This window comes from Oryctolagus cuniculus, chromosome 14, assembly GCF_964237555.1.
Source record: "Oryctolagus cuniculus chromosome 14, mOryCun1.1, whole genome shotgun sequence".
Taxonomy (NCBI): Eukaryota; Metazoa; Chordata; class Mammalia; order Lagomorpha; family Leporidae; genus Oryctolagus; species Oryctolagus cuniculus.
In genome coordinates this window covers 2,417,024-2,431,958 of record NC_091445.1, presented here as the reverse complement: position 1 = coordinate 2,431,958, position 14,935 = coordinate 2,417,024, and the positions used below count along the sequence as shown (strand labels likewise).

Genomic DNA, 14,935 nt, shown 5'->3' with positions numbered 1-14,935 from the left:
GCAGACACTGTGCCCACTGGATGGCTACCAGCTGGACACCTGCATCTCCCGCTGCAGTGCCCGAGTTTCGGTGCTGGCTCCACGCCCGCGTAGGACCTCCTGCTAATCACACCCTGGAGCTAGGAGACGATGGCTCCATTAGCTGATGGCTGCACTTGGGAGACTGCACCGAGTTCTCAGCTCTCGGCCCCATTGCTGCAGGCACCTGGGGAATGAGCCAGTAGACGGGACTGCTGCTTCTCCCTCTGCCTCTCTCTTCTCTTCCAACACATCACACTGCAAACATACAAAGCTAAAGATGGACACAGTTACCAGGAACAGGGAGAGGGCACAAGTGGGAGACACAGGTCCCACAACCACAGACACAAAGGACAAGCAAGTCTGCTTCCTGGGGCCATCCTCAGTTGGCTCCTAAAGGACTCTCCAGGCTCCATCCAGCAGCACCCCAGAAAGTCTCTCCTGAGAGTGCTCTCCAGGCAGACCTCAGTCTAATTCTCACGTCTCCATGACACAGCCGTGCTGAGCTCTGCACAGCACCAACCTCACAACATGATGGCTGCAATTAGCAGGCAAACACAGCGTGTGTCCTCACCCCTGTGCTGTGTGTCTACTGCAGGGCCTCACCCCTGGGCTGTGTGTCTACTGCAGGTCCTCACCCCTGTGCTGTGTGTCTATGGCAGGGCCTCACCCCTGTGCTGTGTGTCTACTGCAGGTCCTCACCCCTCCCTGGGCTGTGTGTCTACTACAGGTCCTCACCCCTGGGCTGTGTGTCTACTACAGGTCCTCACCCCTGTGCTGTGTGTCTACTACAGGTCCTCTAACCTGTGCTGTGTGTCTACTGCAGGGCCTCACCCCTCCCTGGGCTGTGTGTCTACGGCAGGTCCTCACCCCTGTGCTGTGTGTCTACTGCAGGTCCTCACCCCTGGGCTGTGTATCTACTGCAGGTCCTCACCCCTGTGCTGTGTGTCTACTACAGGTCCTCACCCCTGGGCTGTGTGTCTACTGCAGGTCCTCACCCCTGGGCTGTGTATCTACTGCAGGTCCTCACCCCTGTGCTGTGTGTCTACTGCAAGTCCTCACCCCTGTGCTGTGTGACTACTACAGGGTCCTCACCCCTGGGCTGTGTGTCTACTGCAGGGCCTCACCCCTGTGCTGTGTGTCTACTGCAGGGCCTCACTCCTGGGCTGTGTGTCTACTGCAGGTCCTCACCCCTGGGCTGTGTGTCTCCTGCAGGTCCTCACCCCTGGGCTGTGTGTCTACTGCAGGGTCCTCACCCCTGTGCTGTGTGTCTACTGCAGGTCCTCACCCCTGTGCTGTGTGTCTACTACAGGTCCTCTAACCTGTGCTGTGTGTCTACTGCAGGGCCTCACCCCTCCCTGGGCTGTGTGTCTACTGCAGGGCCTCACCCCTGGGCTGTGTGTCTACTACAGGTCCTCACCCCTGTGCTGTGTGTCTACTGCAGGTCCTCACCCCTGTGCTGTGTGTCTACTGCAGGTCCTCACCCCTGTGCTGTGTGTCTACTACAGGTCCTCTAACCTGTGCTGTGTGTCTACTGCAGGGCCTCACCCCTCCCTGGGCTGTGTGTCTACGGCAGGTCCTCACCCCTGTGCTGTGTGTCTACTGCAGGTCCTCACCCCTGTGCTGTGTGTCTACTGCAGGTCCTCACCCCTGTGCTGTGTGTCTACTGCAGGTCCTCACCCCTGTGCTGTGTGTCTCCTGCAGGTCCTCACCCCTGTGCTGTGTGTCTCCTGCAGGTCCTCACCCCTGGGCTGTGTGTCTACTGCAGGGTCCTCACCCCTGTGCTGTGTGTCTACTGCAGGGCCTCACCCCTCCCTGGGCTGTGTGTCTACGGCAGGTCCTCACCCCTGTGCTGTGTGTCTACTGCAGGTCCTCACCCCTGTGCTGTGTGTCTACTGCAGGTCCTCACCCCTGTGCTGTGTGTCTACTGCAGGTCCTCACCCCTGTGCTGTGTGTCTCCTGCAGGTCCTCACCCCTGTGCTGTGTGTCTCCTGCAGGTCCTCACCCCTGGGCTGTGTGTCTACTGCAGGGTCCTCACCCCTGGGCTGTGTGTCTACTGCAGGTCCTCACCCCTGTGCTGTGTGTCTCCTGCAGGGCCTCACCCCTGTGCTGTGTGTCTACTGCAGGTCCTCACCCCTGTGCTGTGTGTCTACTGCAGGTCCTCACCCCTGTGCTGTGTGACTACTGCAGGTCCTCACCCCTGTGCTGTGTGTCTCCTGCAGGTCCTCACCCCTGGGCTGTGTGTCTCCTGCAGGTCCTCACCCCGGGCTGTGTGTCTACTGCAGGGTCCTCACCCCTGTGCTGTGTGTCTACTGCAGGTCCTCACCCCTGTGCTGTGTGACTACTGCAGGTCCTCACCCCTGTGCTGTGTGTCTACTACAGGTCCTCACCCCTGTGCTGTGTGTCTACTGCAGGTCCTCACCCCTGTGCTGTGTATCTACTGCAGGTCCTCTAACCTGTGCTGTGTGTCTACGGCAGGTCCTCACCCCTGTGCTGTGTGTCTACGGCAGGTCCTCACCCCTGTGCTGTGTGTCTACTGCAGGTCCTCACCCCTGTGCTGTGTGTCTACTACAGGTCCTCACCCCTGTGCTGTGTGTCTACGGCAGGTCCTCACCCCTGTGCTGTGTGTCTACTGCAGGTCCTCACCCCTGTGCTGTGTGACTACTGCAGGGCCTCACCCCTGTGCTGTGTGTCTACTGCAGGTCCTCACCCCTGTGCTGTGTGTCTACTGCAGGGCCTCACCCCTGTGCTGTGTGTCTACTGCAGGTCCTCACCCCTGTGCTGTGTGTCTACTGCAGGGCCTCACCCCTGTGCTGTGTGTCTACTGCAGGGCCTCACCCCTGGGCTGTGTGTCTACGGCAGGGCCTCACCCCTGGGCTGTGTGTCTACGGCAGGGCCTCACCCCTGTGCTGTGTGTCTACTGCAGGTCCTCACCCCTGTGCTGTGTATCTACTGCAGGTCCTCACCCCTGTGCTGTGTGTCTACTGCAGGGCCTCCTCCCTGTGCTGTGTGTCTACTGCAGGGCCTCACCCCTGGGCTGTGTGTCTACTGCAGGGTCCTCACTCCTGTGCTGTGTGTCTACTGCAGGTCCTCACCCCTGTGCTGTGTGTCTACTGCAGGTCCTCACCCCTGTGCTGTGTATCTACTGCAGGGCCTCATCCCTGGGCTGTGTGTCTACTGCAGTCCTCACCCCTGGGCTGTGTGTCTACTGCAGGGCCTCATCCCTGGGCTGTGTGTCTACTGCAGGGCCTCACCCCTGTGCTGTGTGTCTACTGCAGGTCCTCACCCCTGTGCTGTGTATCTACTGCAGGTCCTCTAACCTGTGCTGTGTGTCTACTGCAGGGCCTCCTCCCTGTGCTGTGTGTCTACTGCAGGTCCTCACCCCTGTGCTGTGTGACTACTGCAGTCCTCACCCCTGTGCTGTGTGTCTACTGCAGGGCCTCCTCCCTGTGCTGTGTGACTACTGCAGGTCCTCACCCCTGTGCTGTGTGTCTACTGCAGGTACTCACCCCTGTGCTGTGTGTCTACTGCAGGTCCACACCCCTGTGCTGTGTGTCTCCTGCAGGGCCTCACCCCTGTGCTGTGTGTCTACTACAGGTCCTCTAACCTGTGCTGTGTGTCTACTGCAGGTCCTCACCCCTGTGCTGTGTGTCTCCTACAGGTCCTCACCCCTGTGCTGTGTGTCTACTGCAGTCCTCACCCCTGTGCTGTGTGTCTACTGCAGGTACTTACCCCTGTGCTGTGTGTCTACTGCAGGTCCTCACCCCTGTGCTGTGTATCTACTGCAGGTCCTCACCCCTGTGCTGTGTGTCTACTACAGGTCCTCTAACCTGTGCTGTGTGACTACTGCAGGTCCTCACCCCTGTGCTGTGTGTCTACTGCAGGTCCTCACCCCTGTGCTGTGTGTCTACTGCAGGGCCTCCTCCCTGTGCTGTGTGTCTACTGCAGGGCCTCACCCCTGTGCTGTGTGTCTACTGCAGGGCCTCACCCCTGTGCTGTGTGTCTACGGCAGGGCCTCACCCCTGTGCTGTGTGTCTACGGCAGGGCCTCACCCCTGTGCTGTGTGTCTACTGCAGGTCCTCACCCCTGTGCTGTGTATCTACTGCAGGTCCTCACCCCTGTGCTGTGTGTCTACTGCAGGGCCTCCTCCCTGTGCTGTGTGTCTACTGCAGGGCCTCACCCCTGGGCTGTGTGTCTACTGCAGGGTCCTCACCCCTGTGCTGTGTATCTACTGCAGGTCCTCACCCCTGTGCTGTGTGTCTACTGCAGGTCCTCACCCCTGTGCTGTGTGTCTACTGCAGGTCCTCACCCCTGGGCTGTGTGTCTACTGCAGGGCCTCCTCCCTGTGCTGTGTGTCTACTGCAGGGCCTCACCCCTGGGCTGCGTGTCTACTGCAGGGTCCTCACTCCTGTGCTGTGTGTCTACTGCAGGTCCTCACCCCTGTGCTGTGTGTCTACTGCAGGTCCTCACCCCTGTGCTGTGTGACTACTGCAGTCCTCACCCCTGTGCTGTGTGTCTACTACAGGTCCTCACCCCTGTGCTGTGTGTCTACGGCAGGTCCTCACCCCTGTGCTGTGTGTCTACTGCAGGGCCTCCTCCCTGTGCTGTGTGACTACTGCAGTCCTCACCCCTGGGCTGTGTGTCTACTACAGGTCCTCACCCCTGTGCTGTGTGACTACTGCAGTCCTCACCCCTGTGCTGTGTGTCTACTGCAGGTCCTCACCCCTGTGCTGTGTGTCTACTGCAGGTCCTCACCCCTGTGCTGTGTGTCTACTGCAGGTCCTCACCCCTGTGCTGTGTGACTACTGCAGGTCCTCACCCCTGTGCTGTGTGACTACTGCAGGTCCTCACCCCTGTGCCGTGTGTCTACTGCAGGTCCTCACCCCTGTGCTGTGTGACTACTGCAGGTCCTCACCCCTGGGCTGTGTGTCTACTGCAGGTCCTCACCCCTGTGCTGTGTGTCTCCTGCAGGTCCTCACCCCTGTGCTGTGTGTCTCCTGCAGGTCCTCACCCCTGGGCTGTGTGTCTACTGCAGGTCCTCACCCCTGTGCTGTGTGTCTACTGCAGGTCCTCCCCCCTGTGCTGTGTGACTACTGCAGTCCTCACCCCTGTGCTGTGTGACTACTGCAGTCCTCACCCCTGTGCTGTGTGTCTACTGCAGGGTCCTCACCCCTGTGCTGTGTGTCTACTGCAGGTCCTCCCCCCTGTGCTGTGTGTCTACGGCAGGTCCTCACCCCTGTGCTGTGTGTCTACTGCAGGGTCCTCACCCCTGTGCTGTGTGTCTACTGCAAGTCCTCATCCCTGTGCTGTGTGTCTACTGCAGGTCCTCACCCCTGTGCTGTGTGACTACTGCAGTCCTCACCCCTGTGCTGTGTGTCTACGGCAGGGCCTCACCCCTGTGCTGTGTGTCTACTGCTGGTCCTCACCCCTGTGTTGTGTGTCTACTGCAGGTCCTCACCCCTGTGCTGTGTGTCTACTGCAGGTCCTCACCCCTGTGCTGTGTGACTACTGCAGGTCCTCACCCCTGTGCTGTGTGTCTACTGCAGGTCCTCACCCCTGTGCTGTGTGTCTACTGCAGGTCCTCACCCCTGTGCTGTGTGTCTACTGCAGGGCCTCACCCCTGTGCTGTGTGTCTACTGCAGGTCCTCACCCCTGGGCTGTGTGTCTACTGCAGGGCCTCACCCCTGTGCTGTGTGTCTACTGCAGGTCCTCACCCCTGTGCTGTGTGTCTACTGCAGGTCCTCACCCCTGTGCTGTGTGTCTACTGCAGTCCTCACCCCTGTGCTGTGTGTCTACTGCAGGTCCTCACCCCTGGGCTGTGTGTCTACTGCAGGTCCTCACCCCTGTGCTGTGTGTCTCCTGCAGGTCCTCACCCCTGTGCTGTGTGTCTACTGCAGGTCCTCACCCCTGTGCTGTGTGTCTACTGCAGGTCCTCACCCCTGTGCTGTGTGTCTACTGCAGGTCCTCACCCCTGTGCTGTGTGTCTACTGCAGTCCTCACCCCTGTGCTGTGTGTCTACTGCAGGTCCTCACCCCTGTGCTGTGTGTCTACTGCAGGTCCTCACCCCTGTGCTGTGTGTCTACTGCAGGTCCTCACCCCTGTGCTGTGTGTCTACTGCAGGTCCTCACCCCTGCGCTGTGTGTCTACTGCAGGCCCTCACCCCTGTGCTGTGTGTCTACTGCAGGTCCTCACCCCTGTGCTGTGTGTCTACTGCAGGTCCTCACCCCTGTGCTGTGTGTCTATTGCAGGTCCTCACCCCTGTGCTGTGTGTCTACGGCAGGTCCTCACCCCTGTGCTGTGTGTCTACGGCAGGTCCTCACCCCTGTGCTGTGTGTCTACTACAGGTCCTCACCCCTGTGCTGTGTGTCTACTGCAGGGCCTCACCCCTGGGCTGTGTGTCTACTACAGGTCCTCACCCCTGGGCTGTGTGTCTACTGCAGGTCCTCACCCCTGTGCTGTGTGTCTACGGCAGGTCCTCACCCCTGTGCTGTGTGTCTACTACAGGTCCTCACCCCTGTGCTGTGTGTCTACTGCAGGGCCTCACCCCTGGGCTGTGTGTCTACTACAGGTCCTCACCCCTGGGCTGTGTGTCTACTGCAGGGCCTCACCCCTGGGCTGTGTGTCTACTGCAGGTCCTCACCCCTGTGCTGTGTGTCTACTGCAGGTCCTCACCCCTGTGCTGTGTGTCTACGGCAGGTCCTCACCCCTGTGCTGTGTGTCTACTACAGGTCCTCACCCCTGTGCTGTGTGTCTACTGCAGGTCCTCACCCCTGGGCTGTGTGTCTACTACAGGTCCTCACCCCTGGGCTGTGTGTCTACTGCAGGTCCTCACCCCTGTGCTGTGTGTCTACTGCAGGGCCTCACCCCTGTGCTGTGTGTCTACGGCAGGTCCTCACCCCTGTGCTGTGTGTCTACGGCAGGTCCTCACCCCTGTGCTGTGTGTCTACTGCAGGGGTCCTCTAACCTGTGCTGCACCTGGTCTCCTGATCCAGTGAAATCAACACAACCTGTTATCATTTCAACCTCTGAGTTTGTGCTAATTTGCTGCACAGTAACAGCACATCCGTATGGCCAGTGTGAGGGGTCCTCCCTGGGCTTCTGCAGTGTGAGATCAACTCGGGAAACCACGTACTCCTGGCTCTCACACCTTCTCTCTGGACCCCAGTCAGTCATCCAGAGGAGGCCCCAGAGAGGGGTCTCAGCAGGACTGGGGATGCACGTGCAGAGACTTGGGCTGAAGTCAGAAGACAGGCGGGAGGCACTGCACTGGGACGCTCCACGCTCTGCTCAGCTCCTCCAAAGCATAAGCTGCTGGGGCTGGCACCGCGGCCCAGGGGATTAAGCACGACCAGCAACACTGACCTCCCACACGAGCACCGCTTGGAGATCCACTGCAGATCCAGCTCCCTGCTAAAGCACCTGGGAGAAGAGCGGAAGGGGCTCCATTGCCTGTGCCCTGCCGCTCATGAGAGAGGCCCAGATGGAGCCCCAGCTCCCAGCTTCGGCCCGGCCCCATCTCCGTCTTTTTGATCACTGGGGCAGTAAGCAGCAGCAGAAGACCTCAATCTCTCCATCACTCTGTCATCTTGCCTTTCAATAAATAAATAAATCTTCAAAAACAAAGAAAACGCTCTTAAAAATAGTCTATAGGAGCCATGGTGTAGCACGTAAAGCCACCGCCGGCAATGCTGGCATCTGATACGGGCATCAAACCACAGTTCCACATGCACACTACAAAGCAGGAAACGCACAACCATGTATTAAAATTATTCATTTTCAGCCGGCGCCGTGGCTCAATAGGCTAATCCTCCACCTTGCGGCACCGGCACACCGGGTTCTAGTCCCGGTTGGGGCGCCGGATTCTGTCCCGGTTGCCCCTCTTCCAGGCCAGCTCTCTGCTATGGCCAGGGAGTTCAGTGGAGGATGGCCCAGGTGCTTGGGCCCTGCACCCCATGGGAGACCAGGAAAAGCACCTGGCTCCTGGCTCCTGCCAGGATCAGCGCGGTGCGCCGGCTGCAGCGGCGGCCATTGGAGGGTGAACCAACGGCAAAGGAAGACCTTTCTCTCTCTGTCTCTCTCTCTCACTGTCCACTCTGCCTGTCAAAAAAAAAAAAAAAAAATTATTCATTTTCATTTTATTTGAAAGGCAGACATGGGTCTTGCATCTGCTAGTTCACTCCCCAAACGTGTGCACCTGCCAGCGCCAGGCCAGAACTTCAGGCCAGGTCTCCTGCGAGGGGCAGGCCTCCAGCACTGAAGTCATCGGCTGCTGTCTCCCAAGGTGTGCGTCAGCAGGAAGCTGGATTAGCAGTGAGCCGGACCCCATCAGGCACTCCTATGTGGGATGCAGTGGCCCACGAGGCACCTTAACCACCGGGCCAAATGCCTGCCCCACAGTCATTTTCTTTTAGTTTTTAAAGGTTTATTTATTTTACTTGAAAGTCAGAGTTACATAGAGGGAGGGAGGGGATGGAAGAGAGACAGAGACAGAGAGAGAGAGAGATTGAGAGTCCTCCATCTGCTGGTTCACCCCCCAATTGGCCGCAATGGCCAAAGCTGCACTGATCCGAAGCCTGGAGCCAGGAGCCGCCTCTGGGTCCCCCACCGGGTGCAGGAGCCCAAGGACTTGAGCCATCCTCTACTGCTTTCCCAGGACATAGCAGAGAGCTGGATCAGAAGTGGAGCAGCCAGGACTCTAAGTGGTGCCCATATGGGATGCCGGCACTGCAGGTGGCAGCTTTACGCACCACGCCATGGCACCAGCACCCCCACACTCACTTTCAAGACAGGTGAAGGACCTAATAGATGTACTTTAGGAAAAACAACCCCAGAAACAGTTCTAGAAAAATGGTTTGAAGAATAGACACACTGGAGTCAAGTAACTACAGAGACCACTGTGTTGTTTCTCATGAGGGCCCGAATCAGGACCGCTTAGCAGGAATGAAAACGAGACAGTAACATCTCTTGGACGTACGAGTTACAGGATGCGGCAATGAAAAGAAGCTCTCGAGGCAAAGAGGACTTGGGATCTGTAACCCCCGAGGAAGGCAGAGGCCACAGCACCGTTGCATGGGACTGGAAGCAAAGATCTGACCCAGAGTGACCGCTTGGAGCTCTGAGAGGACAAAACCCTGAGAAGCTCAGAAAGAGGAAAAAGACAGGCACTAACTTTCACAGCATTGAAGGTGGGTAACTACTACGCACGATTATATCCAGCCAGTTCCAGGCGCTAAAAAGACCTTTCATTGTGAAAAAGCAAAGTGTAATTAGAAATTATTTAATCAGGGGCCAGTGTTGTGGCACAGCCGGTTAAGCCACCAGCCGTGACATCAGCATCCCATATGAGCGCCAGCTCACGCATCTGGGAAAGCAGCGGCAGATGGCCCAAGTGCGTGGGCGCTCCCACCCACACGGGAGACACGGATACAGCTCCTGGTCCAGCCCTGGCTGTTCCAGCCATTTGGGGAACGAACCAGCAGACAAAATATCTGTGTGTGTGTGTGTGTGTGTGTGTCTGTCTCACTCTAGCTCTGTAACACTGCCTTTAAAATAAATAAATAAATCTTTTTTTAAAAAAGAAATTGTTCACTCACCATTTTCCTCCCTCCATTTTCCTCAGTCGTAGCACATTAAGGGAAGTGCAGATAATGACACAGATATGAAGAAGGCTGCCTGAAGTTAACAACCACTCAGTGGTAAAGTGCATGTGAAGACCTGGAACTTCTTGGGGTGCGTGTCTGCCTAGCAGTCAACACGCCACGTCCCACACAGCAGTGTGCACTGGACACCCAGCTCTGGCCTCAGGCCTCCTGTCGACGCAGACCCTGGGAGGCAGCAGTGCGACTGGGTTCCAACCACGCACAGGGGAACGAGGGGAGGTCCTGGTTCCCAGCTGCAGCCTGCAGCCCCACTGCAGACACGTCGGGGAGAAAACCAGCACTTTAAACAAAGAAGGACCAGTTTTAGAAATAAACAAAATGCAGAGCTTCTGACGCCCAGCCTGCCTTGCGTCCTGAGCTGTTACTGGCCGTTCTGCCCGAGAGTCCGAGATGACCACTGGGGCACGTCCCTTCCCACGCTGGGACGGCTCTTCCTGTTCTACGGGGGAGCCAGGAAACCAGCCCTGAGGGAGAGAAACTGACAGCAAGCTGGCCAGCAAACGGGCCTGCAGCACCACAGCACGCCACGCCAGGCTGTCCCTGTCCCCCCGTCCTCACCAGAGCCATGCGTGCCACCACAGGGGCAGAACCCAGCGAGAATCGGGCAGCAAAAAGAACTGCAGCTGTGACGCACAAGGGAGCCCACCACCAAGCACACTCAACCCCAGGGACCAGACCCCACACCCTAATCCACACGTCCACTGTCGAGGGGAGGCCAGGGAGCCCACCACCAAGCACGGCGTAACTTCAGGAGGAAAACACACTTTCTAATTCAAACCACAAGATGACTTCACAGCTCACAGCTTCCCCCCTCTCGTGCAGCGCGTTCAGTCCCACTGGCCACATCTCCAGTGCTCCGCAGCCTTCCGTGGCAATGCCCCGAGACGGCCCCACGGCCCCCATCAGGGGTGGGGACAGCCAGCCCGCCGGCCAGGGGAGGCCTGTGAAATTGGCTGTCTGGCCCTGCCCGGGCAACCTCAGGCAGAACTCAAAATTCTGTAAATTTATAGCAGGCTGATTTTCAAGCTGATGACCTTCTATGGCCTGTGAATGATGCTAAAACACCCAAAGGCCCTCAGCAGCCCGGCCACCCCTGAGCCAGCGGCTGGTGCATCTCGCTCTCCCTCTGCCTTCCAGACAAAGTGAAGGAACAAGTTGGAGGAGGAGGAGGGCAGGCGAGGAGCACTCAACCCCAGCAAGGTCACACTCGCAGCCCGCTGTGGGAGCTCCCTTCTGACTGCTGAGCTCAGCACTCCCGTAGGCAGCAATCCAGAAGCTTCGTCTTCAAAACATTCTCCAAAATGACTATGAACACCAGCAATCAACTAAAACAGCCTTTGGACCAAGGTCTAGCACATCACTGCAATCAATGATCCACACACAGCTCCGGTGTCTGGCAAAGAGTCACAGCCACACACACACAGACAAACTTCTGAGACTGGATCACACAGGAAACAAAGGAATGTTTAATTACTGTTTGACCTGTGTTTTCCATCATGCAGTGGAAAAAGTACTTTTTTATTGTTCTCTCACAACATTGATCCTCCTGGTTCTGATACTGCAGGTATCAAGGAACTCATTCAGGGTAAACTGGCTTCTCGCTGTGCCACGCTCCCCACTCAAAAATCTTTCTGGGACTGTGAGGTCTCACAATTCAGGACCATAATTTACATTTATATGTCCTGGATATATCTTCTTTGTGACTGTGTAATTTTTTAAAATCCCCACCAGGTGAGAAATTTTCCAAGATCACAACTACACCTTCTATCTCCTGGGCACCTGTCCCTGAAGGCAGCACCGGGAAAATGGAGCAGGCAAAGGGTTTGCAGCAAACAGCTGAGTCAGCACCTGGCTGCAGATCCTGCACAATCTGACTCCTAGAGACTTCTTCCAGCTAAAAAAAATGCAAATTAAAAACACCTACATTTCAGTATTAGGAGAATTCAACAGAGCAAAGCAGACGGCGCAACGCAGACAACTAGACCAACACTACTGTTGTCAAGAGTGATCTAAAGCAACAACTGCACCAAGTTCAAACCTATTTCCTGAAAGGAAAGTCTGCTAATCCATCAGATGCAACCTCTCTCCATTCTTCATCAGCAAACTTTAACCACAGTCTTGCTTCCACCTTCCCCCCTTGAAATCACACAGAACTTCCTAAAACTAAACAGTTATTGTCTTATTTTTTTTAAGATTTATTTATTTATTTATTTCAAAAGGCAGAGTTACAGAGAGGCAGAGACAGAGAGAGAGAGAGAGAGACAGAGACAGAGAGAGATCTTCCGTCCATTGGTTCATTCCGCAAATGGCCACAACAGTCAGAGCTGTGCCAATCCAAACCCAGGAGCCAGGAGCTTTTCACAGGTCTCTCACATGGGTGCAGGGGCCCAGGGACTTGGGCCATCTTCTGCTGGTTTCCCAGGTCATAGCAGAGAGCTGGATTTGAAGTGGAGCAGCCAGGACTTGAACCGGCATCCATAGGAGATGCTGGCACTGTAGGTGGAGGCTTTACCTGCTGCGCCACAGGGCCAGACCCATGTTAATGTGTACTGAAGAAATTTCTACACAAAAGCTACATAATCTTTCAGAACTACGTTCTAGGCTTATGAAAACAAATTTTTTTTAGAATTATTTGTTTATTTGAAAGGTAGAGTTAGAGAGAGAGAGAGAGATCTTCCATCGTTGGTTCACTCCCCAAATGGTCCCAACAGCAGAAGCTGGGCCCATCTGAAGGCAGGAGCCAGGAGCTTCTTCGGCTGCCTTCCCAGGGGTACTGGCAGGGAGCTGGATCACAAGTGGACAAGCTGGGACTCGAACCAGTGCCCATATGAGAAGCTGGTACTGCAGGAGGCAGCTTTACCCTATGCTACTGCACTGGCCCCTTAAATATTTATTTATTTATTCATTTATTTGAAAGTCAGAGTTACACCGAGAGAGGGAGAGACAGTGAGATCTTTCATCCACAGGTTCACTCCCCAGATGGCTCCAATGGCCAGGGTTGGGTGACGCCCACGCCAAGGGCCAGGAGCTTCATCCAGGTCTCCCACGTGGGCAGAAGGGCATCAAACATCTGGGTCATCTTCCACTGCTTTTCCCAGGCCATTAGCCGAGAGATGGCTGAGAAATGAGCAGCTGGGAAAGCAATCAGAGCCCACACAGGGTGCCAGCATCGCAGAGAGCTCTGCCCGCTGTGTAACAATGCCAGCCCCCGTTACGGAGCACCGCACGGATATGCAAACCCAAGCATCCCAGCGAGCAACTCCAGTGTCTTTCAGCGACTGACATTTCAAGAGCCAACCTCTGAAACTGCTAACTGTGCCAATGATCCAGATACAGACCACATCATGTAACGAAAAATCCGGGGAACAAGCCTCAACAGAATCCACCTCAGTGGCCCTAAAGTTCTGCTCAAAATAAAAGCTTTGAAGGGGGCTTTGAGGGGGAAGAAGCTGCCCGTAAGACACGAGGCCCAAGCTCCCCGGGAGTTTCCGGGGCAGTGAATCTCATTCTCCCCACACCCCCACATTTCACAACTCAGACCATGTTCTGAGGGCAAGGATACACTCTCCAGAACCAGGTCAGGTTCTAGAGGTTCCCCAGAACCAGGTCAGGTTCTAGATGTTCTCCAGAACCAGGTCGAGTTCTAGAAAGTTCTCCAGAACCAGGTCAAGTTCTAGAGGTTCCCCAGAACCAGGTCAGGTTCTAGAGGTTCCCCAGAACCAGGTCAGGTTCTAGAGGTTCTCCAGAACCAGGTCAGGTTCTAGAGCTTCTCCAGAACCAGGTCAGGCTCTAGATGTTCTCCAGAACCAGGTCGAGTTCTAGAAAGTTCTCCAGAACCAGGTCAAGTTCTAGAGGTTCTCCAGAACCAGGTCAGGTTCTAGAGGTTCTCCAGAACCAGGTCAGGTTCTAGAGGTTCTACTCCACCTGAGCAGAAGGCTGGTGCTACCAAGAACAGGGGATTCAAACAACAACCATGCACCAGCACCACCCCTGTGACCAGGACGACAACGCATCTCCGAGAGACACCGCCCAGTTCACGCAGGTGAAGCACTGTAGAAAGGTTTACGTGTCACAGGGGTTATTAGCAATTTAATTTGCATAAGGAAATTCTCAAGTATTTCACTAGGATCATTATGGTAATTTTCAATTACTACTAATATCCCCTCATGTTAAAAAAAATCCTAACTTGTTGAATTCTAAATAAAAAATTAACAGCCTGCTTTACATTAAGTTTATCCAATTAACTGAAAAAGGAACCATAACTGAAATGTAATTCCCACTGAATTTCCATTCAAACATTTCAAAGTAATCCAAGTAAGAATGATCTTACCGTTCTGGAATCTGAGAATGGATTATATTCGTCAAGTCCTGGTGGAACATTTCTTGTCACCTGTGTAACTGATGGGTCCTGGAACAAAATTCAGAAGAGAAAAAAATCACTCATCCTTTGAGACGTGACTTTGGGATTCACACAGCATCTGCTTTGTCTGTGCCTAACCGAGGAACAAGATTACCAGCTTTGCTCAGTACCATTTCAATAAGGGACAAACAAGACACCTTCCATCTGCTGGTTCCCTCCCCAAACACCCTCAACAGCTTGAGCTGGACCAAGACAAATCCGGAAGCCAGGAACTCAATCCAAGCTTCCCACGTGGTCGGCAAAGGCCACTGTGCACCAGCAGGACACTGGACTGGAAAAGGAAATGGGATTCGATCCCAAGCACTTGGCCACGCAGTGCAGGCAACCCAAGAAGCATCTTGGCCGGCGCCGCGGCTCACTAGGCTAATCCTCCGCCTGCAGCGCCAGCACACCAGGTTCTAGTCCCGGTCAGGGCACCAGATTCTGTCCCGGTTGCTCCTCTTCCAGGCCAGCTCTCTGCTGTGGCCCGGGAAGGCAGTGGAGGATGGCCCAAGTGCTTGGGCCCTGCACCCCATGGGAGACCAGGAAAAGCACCTGGTTCCTGCCATCGGATCAGCGCGGTGCGCCAGCCGCGGCGGCCATTGGAGGGTGAACCAACGGAAAAGGAAGACCTTTTTCTCTGTCTCTCTCTCTCTCACTGTCCACTCTGCCTGTAAAAAAAAAGAAAAAAAAAAAAGAAAAAATAAAGAAGCACCTTGAGCACCGCACCGAACACCAGCCGTGGGGTGAATAGTAACTCGAAATTCTCACACTCTCAAAGAAAAACAAAAACTGGGCTAGATGCAAATCAGCTGCCAGCTACTACCCGGAGACACAAGGTAGACTGCTGCTTACCCAC

The 14,935-nt window shown here is 55.5% G+C and overlaps 1 protein-coding gene across 1 annotated transcript in view; it reads right to left on the bottom strand.

The window, feature by feature from the left end:
• Positions 1 to 14,935, bottom strand: part of SCAMP1 (secretory carrier membrane protein 1) — a 95,725-nt gene that overhangs the window by 53,794 nt on the left and 26,996 nt on the right. Inside the window, exon 2 of the mRNA XM_051837592.2 lies at positions 14,008 to 14,085. Coding sequence (XP_051693552.1) covers positions 14,008 to 14,085 — 78 coding nt within the window. The remainder of the gene's footprint in view (positions 1 to 14,007; positions 14,086 to 14,935) is intronic.